The sequence below is a fragment of the Vicugna pacos genome, chromosome 7 (genome assembly GCF_048564905.1).
Source record: "Vicugna pacos chromosome 7, VicPac4, whole genome shotgun sequence".
Taxonomy (NCBI): domain Eukaryota; kingdom Metazoa; phylum Chordata; class Mammalia; order Artiodactyla; family Camelidae; genus Vicugna; species Vicugna pacos.
This window is the reverse complement of record NC_132993.1, coordinates 24,627,441-24,646,554: the sequence shown is the minus strand read 5'-3', so window position 1 is coordinate 24,646,554 and position 19,114 is coordinate 24,627,441. Positions and strand designations below refer to the sequence as shown.

Sequence of the window (19,114 nt, the reverse complement as noted above, 5' to 3'; positions counted from 1 at the left end):
AACTCTGCCTCGCAACCCTCTTACTAGGGACCTGCCTTTCGTAGTCACCTGAGATACCCAAGAGATGAAGTTGAACCTGTAGGTCAGAGGATGCCCTTGTTAAATCTGAACTTCAACTATGCTGAGTTTGACTTTCTACAGTGATTCTAGGATATTGGATGATCCTCTCTTTAACAGGAAACAAAGTCTTTTATTTGACAATCAGAAGTAAGGCTTAAAACACAAGTGAATTGAAGAGAGGTAAAATAATATCAAAACTTCTCTAAATAACAAGCTTTGATATGGGAAACAAGGTGAGTACCCCAGGTCTACAGAAGGACAAGGGTAGATATTTCCTATAGATCATTTGTTCTATGAACGTAGAAAGAACCTTAAGAAACAACTTGTTCATTTTAATAGGTCCTGGCAAGATGGCTTCAATAACAATGCCTTTCAACTGTCCTGTTTTACAGTTCACTAGGCGTTCCACATACACCATCTCACTTGATTCTTACAACTACTGTAGGAACACAGCAGGGAAGGGGTCCATTAACTCTGCTGTCTAGATAAGGACATCACCTTTACAGTTAACTAAGACAGCAAATGCCAGAGCTAGGATGCGGTCTTGGAGTCCTGACCCCACATCCCAAGCTGTTTCCACCCCATCATTTTTAGTTCAGATTAGGAGGGCATCATCATTCTGAATAGCCCCAAAGTGGGAACAATTCAAATGTTCACCAAGTGGTGAATGGATAAACACAATATGGCCCATGTTCACCATGGAATACTATTTGGCAACATGGTACAACATGGATGGATCTCCAAAGCATTATGTTAAGTGGAAGAAGACAGACAGAAAGGAACACTACTACATGAGTCCATTTATATAAAACACCCAGACAAGGCTACTACACAGACAGAAAACAGATGAGTGGTTGGTTGCCTGGGGCTTGGTAGGGGGTGGGAACAAAGCTTGAAGGCAAATGGGCACAGGGATCTTTCTGAGATACGAGAAGCGTTCTAAAATTGGATTATGGGGATGGTTGCACAATTTGGTACATTTAAGGAAAGGATCATTGAACTTGACACTTCAAGTTGAGTTGAATTTTACGGAATGTGAATTACATCTGACTAAATCCCTTAAAAAAAAAAAGAGCAGGAGGAGTGTATCTCTTGCTGACAGTTGGCCGCATGGTTACAAGCTCACTGAGGCAGCCCGGCTCAACAAAGGAATCATCTGGCTCAGAGGGAAGCGCTTGGTCCCGGTGCCGGCAGCACATGATTTAGTGGTTTTGTTCTGCCGATAAGACCAATTACAAGCAGATGGTGACATAGCGTTCAAGGGCAGCACCGTGCCTGCCGCCTTCACCAATCTCACCGGCCCCCAAACCCAGACAATCGCAGCCAGCTCTGCCAACCTCTGCCATTTTCATGCTGGCTGCAATATGACGTGCCCAACTTTTATTATTATGATTATTGTTATTATGATTATTATTTACAAAACACACAGAAACACACAGATTGGAGAGCTAAAAATGAAGCTTTCCTATCCTACTGAGAGCATACACTGATGAGGAATCAAGTTACTGTGAGATGGGACCCTTGTCACACCCTTGAAACCCAGCTCTGATTCCCTGGGGGTGCAGTGGAGAGGAGAACCAGGAGAAACCTGGGGCAGGGTGGGTGGGGAAGGACAGCATTCCAGGGGAAATCAGAGAGTCAAATTTTCAAAAAGCTGTGAATCTCCAGAACACAGGGGAACTATAGAAGGAAAGGTCAGGGAGGAACTCCAGGGCCTTCAATTTTCCGGATAAATTTGCCAGTGAAAAAGCTCAGTAACCAGACACCAGCTCTCCAGCACTGACTGTTCCATCACTGGGCACACCGAGTCCCCATGTTCCTGGCCTTTGGCACTGAATTTACCTTTCTAGCCCCTCTTCACTGCAGGATCTCAGCTGTTCAGCCCTTCCAGTTACCACTTTCCTTCAGGACAGGAGTTTTCTCAAGTGACAGTTGTCATAAACCCAAGGAGGGACCCCTCCCAGGGAAAAGATCCACTTCTTGGGTGCTGACCCTCCGCATGATTCTTCCTAGGACCACAGTGAGCAAATCTGTGCACAGTCGGAATATCAACACTTGGGGTTACAACTAAACTAATTGCTGAAATGAACAAAAGCCTCAGCCCCTCGAGCTCACCCAAGTAAAATTCCCTTTATTAGGACTTCATATGATCTATACCAAATCTGCTCCCTGTTTTGTAAGTGGAATTCCATATTTATGATCTGCCGTATGAGACGGAAGGCCAGATGAATGAAATTCAGCTATTCTTTCCTCACTTTTGAATTTTTCCTGGAAATCACTCTTTTGGCTTTACAATTTTAACATTATCAGTTTATCTTTCCATTTTCTTGCATGGGGCTCATTTTCACATGTTTGATTTAGTTCAGTAAAGGATAACTAAAACTACTCCACACAAGGCAAAGCAATAGATGCTCTAATAAAATTTTCTTTCATCCCACCTCTCTTTTACTTTGGTATGTTTTGAAAGGACAAACTAGAAAATCTCAGTATGAGAAGAAGGTTGGTGGAGGGGGGATAGCTCAGTGGTAGAATGCATGCCCAGTATGCACAAGGTCCTGGGTTCAATCCCCAGTACTTCTATCAGGAAAAAAAAGCAGCTTGGACCTAGAGAACATAACTCTAATTATCACTTCTCAGCTAGGTATACCTAAGGAGACTTTTTAACCTCTCAGAACCTCAGAACCCATTTTCACCCTTTGCAAAATGGAAGTCATAGTATCTATTTCATTAAGGGTTGCCTCATACGCAGTAGGTGGCAGCTACACACAAGTATTAAATGGAGATCGTATTACTACGTTAGACTGCCTGGCACATTGTACGTAAGAGCATTTTGTAAACTATAAACCTTATACAATGGCAAGATTTTATTTTTATAAATAGCTCCAATAATTTTAAATTTGACTCATGCTCACAACCACAGGCTGGCATAGCTGGGAGATTTGCTTGGCTGCCAAGCCTGAGAGAGAAGACTTGATAAGGGGATTGCCAGTTCTCATCTGATCCCTGTGGCCTGTTTGCTTGTTGTTCATGCATAGCCTGACCTTTGCCTGACATTCCCCCGAGAGCCCGTCTCCAGCTACCTGAGAAGCTCCCTCAGACAGACTGAGTGAAGTCGGAAGCTTAGCTTCCTTAGGGGTCATTCCATTAGTCAACAGCCTGATAACCAGCCGCCAGCAGGAAACGTTGAAAACCCAAATCCTTCTGTGTGCATGGGAAACAGGTTAAAAAAAAAAAAAGCAAGGGTAGAGGGAAGGCGAAAGTTAGGAATAACTTGTTAACAGTAGATAGACACTTGAAATTTGCGAAAATGAAAGAATTTCCAGTTTCCCAATTTTGCACTTGACACTAGGGCATATGATTTTCATGTTTCCTCAGCAACAAATTGAGGACAGTTTAAAACAGAAAGGTATACACGAAATGAACAAAAATGTCATCATGAGATATGAACACGTAGTGACTAGTAGGGCAAATTCGTTAGTTTGGGGGCCACACTCAGAGGCAGAAGTCATGAAGCAGGATCTTCCGGACCCCTGTGAGTGTTGGGGGTCCCAGGAGGAGTGGGGTGCAGCAGGGAGCTGGGAAGCCGGGTTACAATTAGGTAGCATTTCTCTATAAGCATTTCTGGTAAGCTGCTTCAGTAGAAAGTTCAAACCACCTAAGACCTAGTGGTTTATCGTGATTTTATTATTGTTTTGAATACAATCTCATAACTAATTTCGTACTTATAATTTTTTATGATTCTTTTTTTTTTTAATTGAAGTATAGTCTATTCACAGTGTGTTACTTTCTGGTGTACAGAATAGTGACTCTATATTATTATTCTTAAAGACGCTCCCCAACACTGTAAAATCTCCAGGCTTTATGAGGCCTAGATCTACCCGTGCCTGCACTGCAAATCATCCTGTGTTTTTTTATTTTTTATTTTTTTTTTTAAACAGACTTCCTGGACACCCGGTAGTTAAGCTAGGACTTGGGGACGGCGAATGGACAGACAGGGCCCCTTCCTTTGGAAAAAATGCCTTTCCTGTGAAGACAAATTCAAGCCAAGCAATCCCAAGTGGGATGCTTCGTGAATGGAGGTTTGTGGGATCCGGGAGAACTAAACTGACCTGGAGCATCAGTGGAGCACCTGAGAAGACGGAAGCAGCAGAGGTACCGCAGCGCATGCGCAGTGGCTTGGGGGGAGGGAGGGGGCCAGTGTGGGTGTGAGAAGCCCAGTGCGGCTGAGGGTGAGGGTTGGAGGAAGTGATCCACGTTGCGGCTTCAGAGGTGAGCAGCGCCTGACCCTGGAGGGGCCAGAGGGCACAGTGAAAGATTCTGCCTGAAGAACACGGATGCCATGTGAGGGTTTTAGGCAGAGAATGACCCGATGAGATTTGTGTGTTCAAAAAATTAACTGTGGCTGTATTGTGACAAAGGGGAAGATGTCAGTCATCAAAGAAAACAAGAACCGGAGGTGAGACTCAAGTTGAGACCAGGGGGGATGGTCTGACAAGAAGCAGGATTCAAGACCTTGGGACTTAACGTGACAGTGTTGGTGAGAGAAGGAACTGGCTCCACAGCTGGGTGGATGAGGACACTGTTTTCAGAAATGTGAAAACTGCGGGCTGGGGAAGGCGGAAAGAGGAAACCAAGTTACTGCTTTGGAGCAAGTTTGAGTTTTTGGTACCAGTGAGATCCTCTGATGAAGTTTTTCTCAATAGTTTCACAAAACATTCTTCAGTTTAAGGATACAAATTGTAGCTCAGTAATATTACATGTCACTGGAAACCTTGGCCCTTTGAGGTTCCTTTCAAATCACTGAAACTACGCAGATTAAATCTGTGAGTGACAAGTGCTTATGGCAGAATAAAGCTGAGGAACCGGGGTAAATGAAAATGTTATTAAATATACTCATATAATACATTCGTTTAATTCAGCTTTGCAGTTATAAATAAGAAATGCCTATACAAATATTTTGAAATATGAACAATTCCTGAAACTATGAAATTCTTCCTGAAATGTGGGGGTTACTAAAGAAAACAAAGGAACAATTGGTAAAAACCTCTCAACATTTCTGAACATTAAGAGCCAAGAGTACATAAACTACAAGCTAAGAAACTCACCTGTAGGCAGAGAGAGTCTTCTGCATATCAAGCTTTAGGCTGAAGTAGTTATTATTTACAAGTGGAGTTAGGATGTCTCTGATCACTGCCTGTATATACTACTTATTGAAATACCAGATCTGATGGCAGGGCTAGTACTGCCGATTTTGGGAGGTGCTGATGGCTTTTGCTCTTCTTGGGTCTCCATTAACACCGGGACACTTGCTGGGATAAATACTTAAATATTGTTGCCTGTATTTAAGAAGATAAACTGTGTGGAAGTTCTGGATTTGCAGATACTGACTACTATATATAAAATAGATAAACAAGACCCTACTGTATAGCACAGGGAACTATATTCAATGCTTTGTAATAGCCTATAATGAAAAAGAATATGAAAAGGAACATATATATGTACGTATAACTGAATCACTATGTTGTACACTGGAAATTAACACAACGTAGTACTTTAGTTAAAAAAAAGAAAGTAAATTGTGGCTATGGGATAACGTTAGAGACTTCTACTTAGCATCAGATGATAAAGTCCAAAATTCCTTAACATGGCCCTTCAAGTAAATAGTCCACATCGCTATGCATCTACCATATGCAGGGTAAAAAAAAAAAAAAAGGAGTTGGAGGGGAGGTAAGAACCAGGGCCAGTTTCTGCCTAGCTCCACCTACTCCCCCTCTGTATGCCAAGTAGTGTCTGGATTTTTGTTTATGTGTTTATTTTCATATTCTTGTGCATTTACTCAGAGGCTGCTTTCTCTGCCTGAACCTTTATGGCTTCTGTGTCTTCTCCAACTCTACCCACGTGGGCTGCGTTGCTTTTTCATCTATATTTATTCCACTTCTCTGCTCTTGTTGGCACCTTGGCGGAGCCGCCACTGCACTTTGTTACTGTCAGCTGTCTGCCTCTGTCCCAGGAGTAGGAGCTCCTGAGGGCAGGGACTAGATCAATTTCTATTTTTCTGCTTGTAATCCCAGCTTCCAGCACAGGAACTGTACACACACCAGGTATTTGGTAAATGAGTGTTGAAGAAAGAAACACATAATAGCATTTTCAAGAGGGAACCAAAGGAAAAAAAACAAAGAAGATTGAAAGAAAACTTGTTTTTCACTAAAAAGGGAATTGCCGATGTCCTGGGAAACAGCGTGCATCTGACTGACAACCAAGAAGCCTGAACATAATTCTCTTCAAGATGGAGATTTTTTTTTTAAGAGAAAATGTGAATCTTCAGAAGGCTTGTTAGTAGCACAATAGTATTGTTGACTGTAAAAGCAATTCCACTCAAAAACACAATCTGATCAAGTGAAAATCCCCAAATAGAAAATGTTGATGCTCAGAACACATATGATTGGATTTTTTTTCCCTCGATGTAGACAAGGTTGCAAGGAAATCTAAATCATACTTAGATTTCCTGGTCAGTGTCAGGTGGTGATGTTTAATTACTCAGCAGAATATTATCCAGTGGATTTAAAGTCTGTGGAGAAAACTTAAAGAGGGAGCCAATGAATTAAGGGCACCCATGAGTTGTGACTATTATCGTAATCAGAGTGATTTTTAACCTATATACTAGGATATCTGAATGACCATTCCTCTTAAGCTAATGTCCTTGAGAGGCTGTAGTTTTTTTCTTTCAGTGTTGCTGCCACAGAGCAAAACACTTTAACATCTCCTCTTCCAGAGTTATTTTCAGAGTCATTCATGGGCCACCCAAGATTTGGAAGAACAAACTCACATGAGACTGTATTTATTCTGGGTTATTCCAGTGAGAAAACTAAAATATATGGAAAGCGATTTTTTCAGGGGATCAGTTTCAACACAATAGAAACAAGAATTTTCTAATGATTTCAGCCATCCAACAGTAGAATGAGTTTTTGGCAATCTACAATTTTCACTGAAAGTGTTCAAGCAAACACTAGATGACCACTTAGAGACGTGATAGAGGATGGATATATTTCAAAGTCCCTTTGCAAGCTGAGAATCTGTGATTCTGATAATATCTGGGTAATTATTTTATACTCACATTAATTGTGTATTATAATTTGCATCAAGCCTTTACTTCTCCGGTCTGTGCGCAAATGTCACCTTATTAAACCAGAGATCTTCCCTGCATGAAGTATTGCCCTCACAATCCACTTTCTTCCCTTTGACCCTGGTCTGTTTCTCTCTTTGAGCTTCTGTCTGATATGTTCTATATTTACTTGTTTATTTACATGTTGTCTGTCCCCGCAACAACATTGTGAGCTCCACGAAGGAAGGGACGTGGTTGGCTTCCTTCACTGCTCTAACTCCAGCACTTAAACTAGAATCTGACAGGTCGTGTGTGTTTAACAAGTTGTCAAATAAAAATACTATTAAAATGTTACAGAAAAATGACAAACATGAGAAAGAGAATAAAACACACCTTCACTATTTTTTGTACATAATTATATACCTCAAACTTTGTACAGTGGTCAATGTATCATATGCGCCCAATATATAATTGTTGAAGGAAAGAACTAGCACTATCTTTTACATGTTTTTTTATCTCTTTTTCAAAAACACATAGGTTTTTATATAGTTGTCATTATCATTCATCTTTTAAAACCTGAAATGTCAATATTCAGCTGAATAATTCATCTTACTCATCGAATTTGGATATAATCATGTGATGTCATTTTCAAAAATCCAACCTATTTTCACATAAAAAAATGTGTTACCACTAAGGTTACACAAAGGTATATGCTAGAGGCCATAATAAAACAATGAACTCATCATTCCTAATATCATAATCATCTCTCTCATTAGTATCATTGAAAAGAGTCATAGCTATTTTGGGAGGCAGAATACCATGAGTTAAGATCATAATCGCCAAAACATTCTCTTATTTAAATTAAGTTTGTTTAAACTGAAGTATAGTTGATTTACAATGTTTCAGGTGTAGAGCAAAGAGATTCAGTTTTTTATATATATATATATATACACACATACACACACACACACACACACACCCCACTCACACACACACACACCCCACTCACACACACACACACTCCACTCACACACACACCACACACACTTCCATTGTAGGTTATTACAAGATATTGCATATACTTCCCCATGCTAGACGATAGATCCTTGTTAGCTAAACATTCTTGGAAAAGAAAAAAGTTGAAGGATTTACGCTTCCTGATTTCAGTATTTACTACAAAGCTATGGTAATTAAGACTAGATGATACTGTCATAAGAAAATAGACACACAGATCCATGCAAGAAAATTGACTATCCAGAAATAAACTCTTACATTTATGGCCAGTTACTTTTCCACAAAGTCATCAGTACAAATCAATAGGAGAAGGCATAGTCTTTTTTTTTTTTAAAGATACTAAGAAAATTGGACATCTGTATACTAAAAGAATTTAGACCTTTATCTTATACATATGCAAACATTAAGTCAAAATGTGTAATGGACCTAAATATAAAAAACAAAAGCTGTAAAACTCTTAGAAGAAAACCTAAGAGTAATTCTCTTAGACCTTGGTTTAGGAAAAGATTTCTTAGTTATAATGCCAAAAGCTTAAGCAATAGAAGAAAAAAATTGATAAACTGGACTTCATCAAAATTGAATACTTTCACTTTTCAAAAGACACCAACAGACAATTCACAGAATAGGAGAAAATATCTGCAAAAAAATGTTTAAGGAAAAATTTTTATTTATTTTATTGAAGTGTAGTCAGTTTACAATGTTGTGTCAATTTCTGGTGTACAGCATAATGTTTCAGTCATCCACATGACTGAAACATCCATATATTCCTTTTCATTATAGGTTACTATATCTGCAAATCTTATATCTGATGAAATCCAGAATATTAAAAGAACTCTTACAACTCAATTTAAAAGTGACCATAAGATATGAATAAGTATTTTATCAAAATAGACATAAGATGGTTAATAAACACATGAAATGATGTTCAATATCATTAGTTATTAGAGGAATAATATTTAATGCTATAATAGATACTAGTTCACACCCACTAACATAGTGATAATCAGAAAGATGAGCACTTAGGATGTGGAGAACCTGGAGCTCTGATCATTGCTGGTGGGAAAGCAAACTGGTGCAGCCACATTGGAAAACAGGCAGTTTGGTGAAAAGTTAAATATAAAGTTACCCCACAATTCAGCAATTCCACTACTGCATGTCTACCCAAGAGAAATGAAAACACATTGTTACACAAAGACTTGCAGGTAAAGGTTCATAGCAGCATTATTCATAATTACACAAACCTGGGAACAGCCCAAATATTTACCAACTGCTGAATGTATCATATATTATACTTGTACTGATAAATGTATATTTCTAAGCAAATATAAATTACGTTAGCAGATTTTTATATATCTCTATGCTAAAATGACATACTTAACAAATCCTGTAAACTATGTACACATTTTATCACATTCATAAAAATATGGGCATAATATGTTATTTCAAATTAGCGTCTCTTCAGTTTCCAGCCCAGACACAAATCTGGGTTCAAATTCTAGCTCCACCACTTCTTAGCTGTGTGGTCCTGGGCTAGTGACTTAACCTCTCTGAATCTGCACTAGCAAAATATACACCTTACAGGACTGTGGGATTAAACGATATAAAAGGTATAAAGTGCTTAGCACTAGGCTGGCACAGTGTCAGTTCTTAATAAATCCTACCCAGTATTATTACTTACCTTTCTGGAGTTTTATTTCCAAATCTAGTTGTTTACTAATACTCAGAGGGTGAGGGGAAGAAAGCCATTTTGTGAAGTGGAGAAAGCTCCTTCTGCGCTTCAGTTTTTTCACTTAATTTCTCAGAACCTGGACTGCCAGAATCTGTAAAGGAGGCTAATGTTAGTCATCTCACAAGACTAATGATCAGAAAAATTACATTAAAGTGCTTTGTAAACTGCAAAACACAATGAAAATAGAAAAGGGCTCTATATTATTGTAGCCTTCAGTTCCCATCATATGCCACCCACGGTATGATTTTAGGAGAACCAGAATAACTAGACTCATATGTACTCGTCCCTCATCCTGAAAGATGAGAATGAAAGAATCTTTTCATGGCTGTGGGGGTGGGAGCAAGTCATTTTCAGAATAAATTTTATTCCTCGGTTGTTTGAATACAAAGTCAGAACTGTCTTACCCCCTATCTGAAGCACTCTCTCCCTGTCCTCATGAGCAATTATCAGGCTCAGCTAAATATGTCCCTGGCCAGTGTGTTCATAATCCCCACTGGTTCCGAGACCTCCATCCACCACCGATGTGACATTCTTTGTGTTCCAATGTCTAGCTGACGTCTGATGCTTAAAACAGCCTATGCTTTCACCCCTCTCTGCATTGTCACAGCCTGTATCACCACTCTTAAAAGGCTATCGCAGGCACTGCAAGCACCAGTTGCTGACCAGCCTGCCCACTTCCCTCCCTGCCTGCTGCTGGCTGCCTTGAATGCCTGGTTCTTCGAGTTTCTTTTGGGGCTGACAAAGCGGGACCATGTCTACCTTCGGCTACAGGAGAGGACTTAGCAAATATGAATCCATCGACGAGGACGAGCTCCTCGCTTCCCTGTCGGCCGAGGAGCTCAAGGAGCTCGAGAGGGAGCTGGAAGACATTGAACCTGATCGCAGTCTTCCCGTGGGGATGAGGCAAAAGAGTCTGACTGAAAAAACCCCCACAGGGACATTCAGCAGAGAGGCACTGATGGCCTATTGGGAAAAGGAGTCCCAAAAACTCTTGGAGAAGGAGAGGCTGGGGGAGTGTGGAAAGGTAGGTAGGCTCTTGGTTGCCCCCCCCACCCCACCCCAGCTACTCCCATCCCCCATCCCAAACCCAGGAATCTGTTTTTTCCTCTAACTTTTCAGTTCTCATCACTTTTCTTTTCTTATAACCCATTTGTACCTGCTATTGAAAATTTTCTCAGGCTGAAATAGTCATCTAACTTTTATGGCCACCCAATGGATTATATGTAAAATTCTTAGCTGGGGTCCTGTGGATGACAAAGATGAGATCTTCAAGAGGCAGATAATTTGCAAGCAAAGCATAGGTTTAGATATTCTGCCAAACATAAGTCTAATTTGAGTTATAAGTTGAGGATGTGGCATAATGTCTGTTCCTGATTTATATATGATTTATATATATATAATATATATATACATACACACACACACAAGTATATGGCAGTTAAGTGAATTTCTCTTCTCCTATAAGGACAAAAGTGGGTACTCTGGTTGTTTGGACTGTGATGGTGGCCATAGCAGAAATAGTTGTTTTTTCCCCCAACATCAGGACGTGTGAGGTGGTAGGAAGTATACGGAACTGAGAGTCCGGGGACCCTATTCCTAGTGTCTACTCTGTGCCTAAGTTGTTAAGACCTTGAACAGGTAGTCAGTTCTGCAAGGTTCTCTTTCACATCTGACCGTGGAAGGATCTGGATCCAGTGTTTCTTTTGTGAATCAAGAACACCTTTGAGATTTGGATAAGTTACAGACCTTCTCCTTAAGGAAATGCACGTGTGCTTCTGCACACATACACAAAATTTACATAGAATTTCAAAATGCTGGCACCCATCCTGAAACCCCCCTAAGGACCCCTTAAGCATGATGATCTCTAAGATTCCTTTCTACTTTATAATGGGGATTTTGAGACCAGGAAATGTGCTAATATTACAGGTCGGGTCTGTTAAGCTCTTATTCTCTGCCCAGTAAACAGTTACTTTGAATTTGCCAAATGAATCCTTAACAGAAAGAAATTCAAAGGACTAGGCTCTGGGACGATAGTAATGACAATAAGAGTGTCAAGGTAACAAATCCCTGAATCTGTGGCAGAACACTGTTCAGGAGCAATAGTTGAAAACCTCTGTGCTCCACTGGAATCGTCTAAAATCAAAATGGCCTGAAGCCCGTGGCCAGACTTCCACAGGACTGATCTAGGCACTGTGAGATGATCTTGATGATGGAGTGTGTGGGCCACATTTGTAGCAAGGTATGTGTGAGCTTTGTGCATGTCAATCATCGCAGGAAGGGCCGCTGGGATCAAGCCAGGGTCTGCCAAGGCCACGGTGGCTGCCTGCATCGAGGAGCTGGAGGTGGGGGTGTGGGTGAGAAGGAAGGATACACATGACAGGCCAGGATTTGGGCTGGTCATTTCCTCCACAACTAGGATTTTAAAAGTTTTTGTTTTAAATCTGATGCAGAAATGTGTGTCCAAAATCTGATAAACTGTATGAAGTATGACATTTTCAGAACAGTCCTTAAAGATTTTCCCTAATAAAAAGATTCAAATTGCCTTATAATGTCCAGGACCGACAACCCTTGTAGCAATAACCCAACAAAGGCATTCTAATGTCGTGATGTCTTGAGATCAGTGGAAAACAAAGGGCAAAACCTCTTGTCAGCTGTTGATGAAACCCACCTGTTCCTGCCAAAGGTTTTGCTGATGCCTGATCCCTGCTAATGGCTTATCAGCGCAATTAGAGAGGCTGTGGGTCGATGAACTCCGATTCCTTTCTCAGCTAGTTAACTTTTCTCCTGCCACACTTTCCCCGCTGGCCAGCTGTCTCTGGAGTCACAAGGAGTGCTGGGCAGAAGCTCGCCAGGGGAGGGTGTCAATCCATTCCCACCCCAGGAAAAGCTCAAAGCAGCTGACTGTAGGGGGAGGGAGGGTGGGGAGGGAGGGAAGTAAAGAGCAGAGCTGTGTGGACCATGAGAAGGAGGTGGGGGTCTTGTCATCAGGCTACCCACTCTGAAAGACTTAATGAAAATCATGTTCGATACCTGTTGAAAGACAGCCTCTGCCCACCTGGATTCACACAAATTTCTCCTGCACTTAATAGCCTCCAAGGGTCTGGCTCCCCTAGCTTGCATATCTGCTGGGTTTCAGGCGTAGGTGCCGGTGAGTTCACTCACACTATTTCACTTATTTCTTACCTTCCGTACATGAGAATTGACACAAAGAGAAGTGAAGAAACTCACTTGAGATTATCATCTTATAGCTGAAATTCACACCAAGCTGCACTGACACAAAGGTCATGATTCTTAAGATGTGGGTGCCTGACCATCACCATCATTTGGCGACTTCTTAGAACTACTAATTCTAGGGCTCCCCTAGACCTGCTGAATCAGGAACTCTGGGAGCGGGCCCCGAATGTGTCGTCTCACAAGCCCTCCAGGTGATTATGACACTCTCTGACGTTTGAGAACCACTCATCTATAAACTGCTTTCTTTGATACCCCCTCCAGAGGTTAGTGACTTGTCTAAAGTCAACCAGCTCTTTATGGGTAGACCCAGAACCAGAACAGAAAACCAAGCTTCTTGCCTCCTTCTTCATGTGATGGTGCCTCATCAGGGAGGTGATGAGAAGCTGTTGGCCACCCTCTTCTTGCTGCCTTATTTATTCCCTAAGTGTACCGACATTCACCTTGACTGAATTCTCCCTAAAGTGCTCCCCTAGGACCTCACACCTCACCCCATCCCCACCTTCCCAGCCCCAGTCTAGCGAGGATCTGGGTTAACTCCAAAGCAGTGGCAGATAGGGAACCTGGAACAATGCAGTCAGTTCAAATGTCAGAATAATTTTGAAAGTAGGCAACGATTGTCTTTACACCCCCTACCTCCCTCTCTAGACACCTTTCTCCCTTCTGCTCTTCTCCTCCTAGGTGTCCCCCACCATGAGTGACTGACCATCTCAGATGGTCTGGGACTATCTAGTGTTTAGAACTAAAAGTTCTGCTTCCTGGGAGACTTTTCAGTCCTGGGCAAACCAGGACAGTCGGGCACCTTACCCACACCCAGCCCTGTCAGTACTTTTCCCCCAGCCCAGTCCTGACTCTTAGTGGCTGTTACCCAATATCAATTTAGATCCATTTGGTAAACAAATATTTATTGAGCTACATGCTGAGCACTGCGCGAGGTGAACAAAGCAGACATGATCCCTGCCCTCACCCCTGTAACAGTCTTCCGGGAAAAATGACAAACAAATCGTTAAATAGGTACTTTATTGGAGGAAGCACAACACATCACAAAGATAATTTGAGGGGGTGTCAGTGAAGGCTTTTGGGGAAAAGTGTCATTTAGATGGTACAGGACAACTCATGGCTGGATAACAGTTTCAGATATTTTCTCTCTGGGTTCATTTAAAGGAGAAAACATCTCCTGCAGATAAAGCCTAAAGGTTTTTCTTTAAAACCAAAGAGGATACAATTTAATGGTGGCATGAAAGGCAGTATACGTTGAATTTGACAGGCCCCTTTCTTCCGAATACCGAAATAGCTAAAAACACACACTTACAAACACACACACACACACAGTATCACTCTTCCTCCTGCTCCTGAGAAGTGAGTAAATTAAGACTGAGTCATCCCAGGAACGGCTGACCCCTTCCCCAGGCCATCACTTGGTGCCTGCCACTCCAAACAAGTGAATAACTGGAGGCATTTTGGTGATAGCAACTGGGCAAACAAACCTGGAGACCAGCGCTGTGTTTTCCAAAGCTCACACCACGTGCTGTGGGCGGCAGGAGACTAGGGTCAAAAAAAGCTTCCAATGTAGAGGGAAGAATCAAGGCTTTGGGGACAAGAGAGGGTTTGGGGGCTTTAGAGAAAACAAAGGAACTAAAAGATAGCATTAGGGAAAATAGGACTCCGTCAGCATTTTCCAGATTTTTATTTTATCCGAAAAGATAGCAAGAAGAAGAGAAAGAAGGGGTCACCTGACTCCTCGGTACAAAGAGTCTTGTAAACAGGAGAGACAAAGGTGGAATGAAATCGTGTTTGCCTGGAAGTCTTTCATAATTGATACCTGGTAAATAATTTAAGACCGCCAGGCGGAGGCAATGGCTTGTTTCAAGGTTTTCTGCTGTTCTCTGCTGTTAGTCTAGTTAGTGCCAAGGGGGATTATCTTTCCCACCTTGTGTCTTCTGCAATTACGTCTCTATTTGCAGACCCGTCTGCTGTCACAGACCCCACGATAACATGAGATTTCAAGTGGATTCCCTGGAAGCTGTGACCTCAATGGGTTTCTGCATAGAGCTGGGTTTTGACCTGCTGCTGCCCTGAACAGCAGCTTGGTCCCCTTGGCTTTCTTCCCCAGAGCAGGGACAGAGACAGCAGCAACTTGCAGGTGGTGTGGGGTCTCCCAGACCCTGCGCCAGGCTCTGCTCCAGAGATAGACAAATGGAAGGGCAAATGATGTCCCCGCCTCTCTCTCCACTGAGACAGGTTGGCACAGGGAGCATTGGGCTCTTGTGACATCTGCTATAGGAGGCAAATTTGGTGAAGAATTTTTGAACAATAAGAAAGGCACCTCATTAACATGTTGTATATTTTTGTTGTCATTTGTATGTTTGGGATGGAGAAATAAGGAAGAACAGAGGGATGATTCCCTAAGAGGAGGTTGAATTTGCTAAATCAAAAGGCGACTAGGAGTCAAACAGTTCAGAGCAGTTAAGAGAATAAAACGTTTATCAAGGGCTTTCCAAAGTAGAAGTTTCTACTTTCTTGTTCACATTGGCAATATAACAGCAAATTTTTACACTGAATTCTGGAGATTTATTTTGCAGAAAACAAAAGAAACGTTTGTTTAAGAAATGCTGCTGAAGGTTATGCAAGGAAATGTTAAACTTGGTTACCTGAACCAGGGCTATCAGAAGCCGATTACCTTTTTCCCTTATGTACTTTTGTATTACTTGCTATGTGTTACTTTTTTTTAAATTTATTGAGATACAGTTGACAAATCACACTGTATTAGTTTTAGACGGACATGGTGATTTGATATGTGTATATATTGCAAAATCAAGTGTTACCTTTGTACCTTCAAAAATGTGCTGAAAGATGACAAACTTACTGGTGATACCACGCCCTCAGGTTGCGGAAGACGACAAAGAGGAGAGCGAGGAAGAGCTTGTCTTTACTGAGACTAACAGCGAGGTTTCCGAGGAGGTGTATACGGAAGAGGAGGAGGAGGACGACGAGGAGGACGACGAGGAAGAGGACAGCGAACAAGAGGGAGGAACGGCTGCAAACGAGAAAGGGATTAACGGAACTGTGCATTACGACGGTGTGGATTCTGACAGCTCCAGGCCAAAGACATTTAAAAGTCAAATCGAAAACATCCAGCTGACCAACGGCCACAGCGGCAGGAGCCCAGAGTCCCCGGCGGCCATTCACCCCTGCGGGAACCCTACGGTGATCGAGGATGCGCTGGAGAGGGTGAGAAACAACGACGCCGCCACCACGGAGGTCAACCTGAACAACATCGAGAACATCACGTCGCAGACCCTCGCCCGCTTCGCCGAGGCCCTCGGGAGCAACACGGTGGTGAAGACCTTCAGCCTGGCCAACACGCACGCCGACGACAGCGCGGCCACGGCCATCGCGGAAATGCTCCGCGTCAACCGGCACATCACCAGCGTGAACATCGAGTCCAACTTCATCACGGGCAAGGGCATCCTGGCCATCATGCGGGCCCTGCAGCACAACGCCGTGCTCACCGAGCTGCGCTTCCACAACCAGAGGCACATCATGGGCAGCCAGGTGGAGATGGAGATCGTCAAGCTGCTGAGGGAGAACACCACGCTGCTGAGGCTGGGCTACCATTTCGAGCTCCCAGGACCAAGAATGAGCATGACGAGCCTCCTGACGAGGAACATGGATAAACAGAGGCAGAAGCGGATGCAGGAGCAAAAACAGCAGGAGGGGAGTGATGGAGGAGCCAGTCTTAGGACCAAAGTCTGGCAAAGACGAACGCCTGGCTCCTCGCCTTACGCATCTCCCAGGCACTCTCCCTGGTCATCCCCCAAACTCCCCAAGAAAGTCCAAACTGTGAGGAGCCGTCCTCAGTCTCCTGTGGTGCCGCCCCCTCCTCCTCCTCCTCCGCCCCCGCCGCCGCCGCCGCCGCCCCCACCTCTTCCTTCCCAAAAGCTCCCACCCCCGCCTCCGCCCCCACCCCCTCCGCTCCCAGAGAAAAAGCTAATCACCCGGAACATCGCAGAAGTCATCAAACAGCAGGAGAGTGCCCAGCGGGCACTACAAAATGGACAGAAAAAGAAAAAAGGGAAAAAGGTTAAGAAACAGCCAAATATCTTAAAGGAAATTAAAAATTCCCTAAGATCAGTGCAAGAGAAGAAAGTGGAAGACAACTCGCGACCTTCTACCCCACAGAGGTCAGCTCATGAGAATCTCATGGAAGCTATTCGGGGAAGCAGCATAAAACAGCTTCGGCGGGTAAGTCACCCAAGGGCCGACCCGGGGGCGCAGACCGAGTAAAGGAGCCGGCCTCCACCGCACAGTGGTACCAAAGTCCCCTCTCAAAATACTTACCAATATTCAAAATATTTTAGTAAGCCAAAGTGGCTGCTAAATTTGGAGCGTCAAGAGCAGGTCACCAGAGAGCACATTTCTATTTGAGAAATGTGCCTTGTCCACTTTCTTAGCATCTCAGTCATTTAGGGGCCAGACCTGCCTTAAGACACTTCGGCCTATAAAAATACCAATTTCCTTAAGGAGAAAATCAGGGCATATTATCTACATTTCAACACAGACTCCTCACCTGCCAAAAATTTTACTACAGAGTTGCAAGTGACTTAAAATGTACTTTATAATATAAAATTTGAATGCCACCCAGCAGTAATCAATCTATATCTGAGTTTTTCTCAGAGAATACTGCTAAAGACATACTCTACACTTTTTTTTCCACTTTGTCGTTTGTGTTGTTTTAATTTTAATTTTTTATTGAAGTGTAGTCGATTTACAGTGTTAGTTTCAGGTGTACAGCAAAGCAGTTCCGTTATACATACACATACATACATATATATAGTTTCCATTTCTTTTCCATCATGGCAAACAAAGCTTTTTAAAAATTTTTTTTTTTATTTTTAGGAGAGCTCTTGGTACTAACTGGGTCATGAGGTCCTTTTATTTGGGGTGCAGGGAGTAATTAGGTTTTTATTTTTATTTTTTTAATGGAGATACAGGGGATTGAAGCCAGGACCTCAGGCATGCTAAGCACATGCTCCACCGCTGAGCTATATCCTCCCCCTGTGCTGTTTTTATTGAAAGAAAATCCCCTGTTTTTGTAGGTGGAAGTTCCAGAAGCTCTACGATAAAGCCCCATCTTTAGAAGAGGATGCAGAATCACCCGGTGATATTAGATAAAATGCATTGCGAGATGTTTCTAAAACACTTTCTTCAATTTGAAATGTTCTCTGACTTTAAAAATAGCCTCACCATTAACCCCAAAGAGAATTTCAAGAAACAGCGTGTTTCTTCTGTAAATATGAAAATAAACATCTTTTTTTTAATGTCATGAGATTTATTGGCAAGAAGCAGTTTATTTAAAGATGCCTTGGATGTGTTGATAACTCTGAGCTGCAATGCGTTAATGAAATGTGCTGTTACTTTTGTAATCCCAATAAATTTGGATTGAAGGGTTTTTTTTTGTTTTTTTTAAACAAACTAATTTTTTTTGTAAGTTGGTACATCTGACAGGCGTGTATCTGACATTGCTATATATTAAAAATATTACATTCTCACCCCTCAAAAAAGGTTTGGGTCCTTAGCATTTGCTTTCATTTGATTTTGCATGTCTAAGAAAATCTGATCAGAGTTCTCTCTAAAAGTCCGGAATCAAGAACCTTCTTAAAAATCTTTTCGGTATTGAGATGAAAGCTTGGGGAAAAGACCCTAAAGTGACGTTATCATCCTAGATACATCAACATTAGACCCAGGAGGTTGGCTGACACTCCCACCTTCCTGTAAGGCTGATGGGTCCTCAGAAGTCATTCAATCATTTATAATTAAAACCAACCATTTCTGAAAGAAAAAAAAAGTTGAAAGTTTGAAAATTTCTTATTAGAAAGGAAGCAAGTGCTAGGGATTGCCCCAGAATTCAGAGTTGTCTTGAGGCTGATGCTGAAGATTCACCATCCAAGTCTCCTTTGAGCTCTCCTTGGGGGAGC

General features: G+C 42.3%; 2 protein-coding genes across 2 annotated transcripts in view; one reads left to right on the top strand and one right to left on the bottom strand.

Annotated features, from left to right (window-relative positions):
• NDUFA5 (NADH:ubiquinone oxidoreductase subunit A5) overlaps positions 1-19,114 on the bottom strand; it is a 205,417-nt gene that overhangs the window by 71,162 nt on the left and 115,141 nt on the right. The window lies entirely within an intron of this gene.
• LMOD2 (leiomodin 2) lies at positions 4,129-18,588 on the top strand. The gene is made up of 4 exons (XM_006202245.4): positions 4,129-4,212; positions 10,513-10,929; positions 16,023-17,381; positions 18,236-18,588. Exons 2-4 carry the CDS (start codon positions 10,657-10,659, stop codon positions 18,260-18,262), a joined length of 1,659 nt encoding a protein of 552 aa, XP_006202307.2. The 5' UTR covers positions 4,129-4,212; positions 10,513-10,656; the 3' UTR covers positions 18,263-18,588.

Excerpts from the sequence above, each read along its gene's own strand:
- LMOD2 (XM_006202245.4), top strand. The coding sequence starts at position 10,657 with ATGTCTACCTTCGGCTACAGGAGAGGACTTAGCAAATATGAATCCATC. Across the intron at positions 10,930-16,022 it reads GGCTGGGGGAGTGTGGAAAG|GTTGCGGAAGACGACAAAGA; the intron begins GTAGGTAGGCTC and ends CCACGCCCTCAG. Across the intron at positions 17,382-18,235 it reads GCATAAAACAGCTTCGGCGG|GTGGAAGTTCCAGAAGCTCT; the intron begins GTAAGTCACCCA and ends CTGTTTTTGTAG.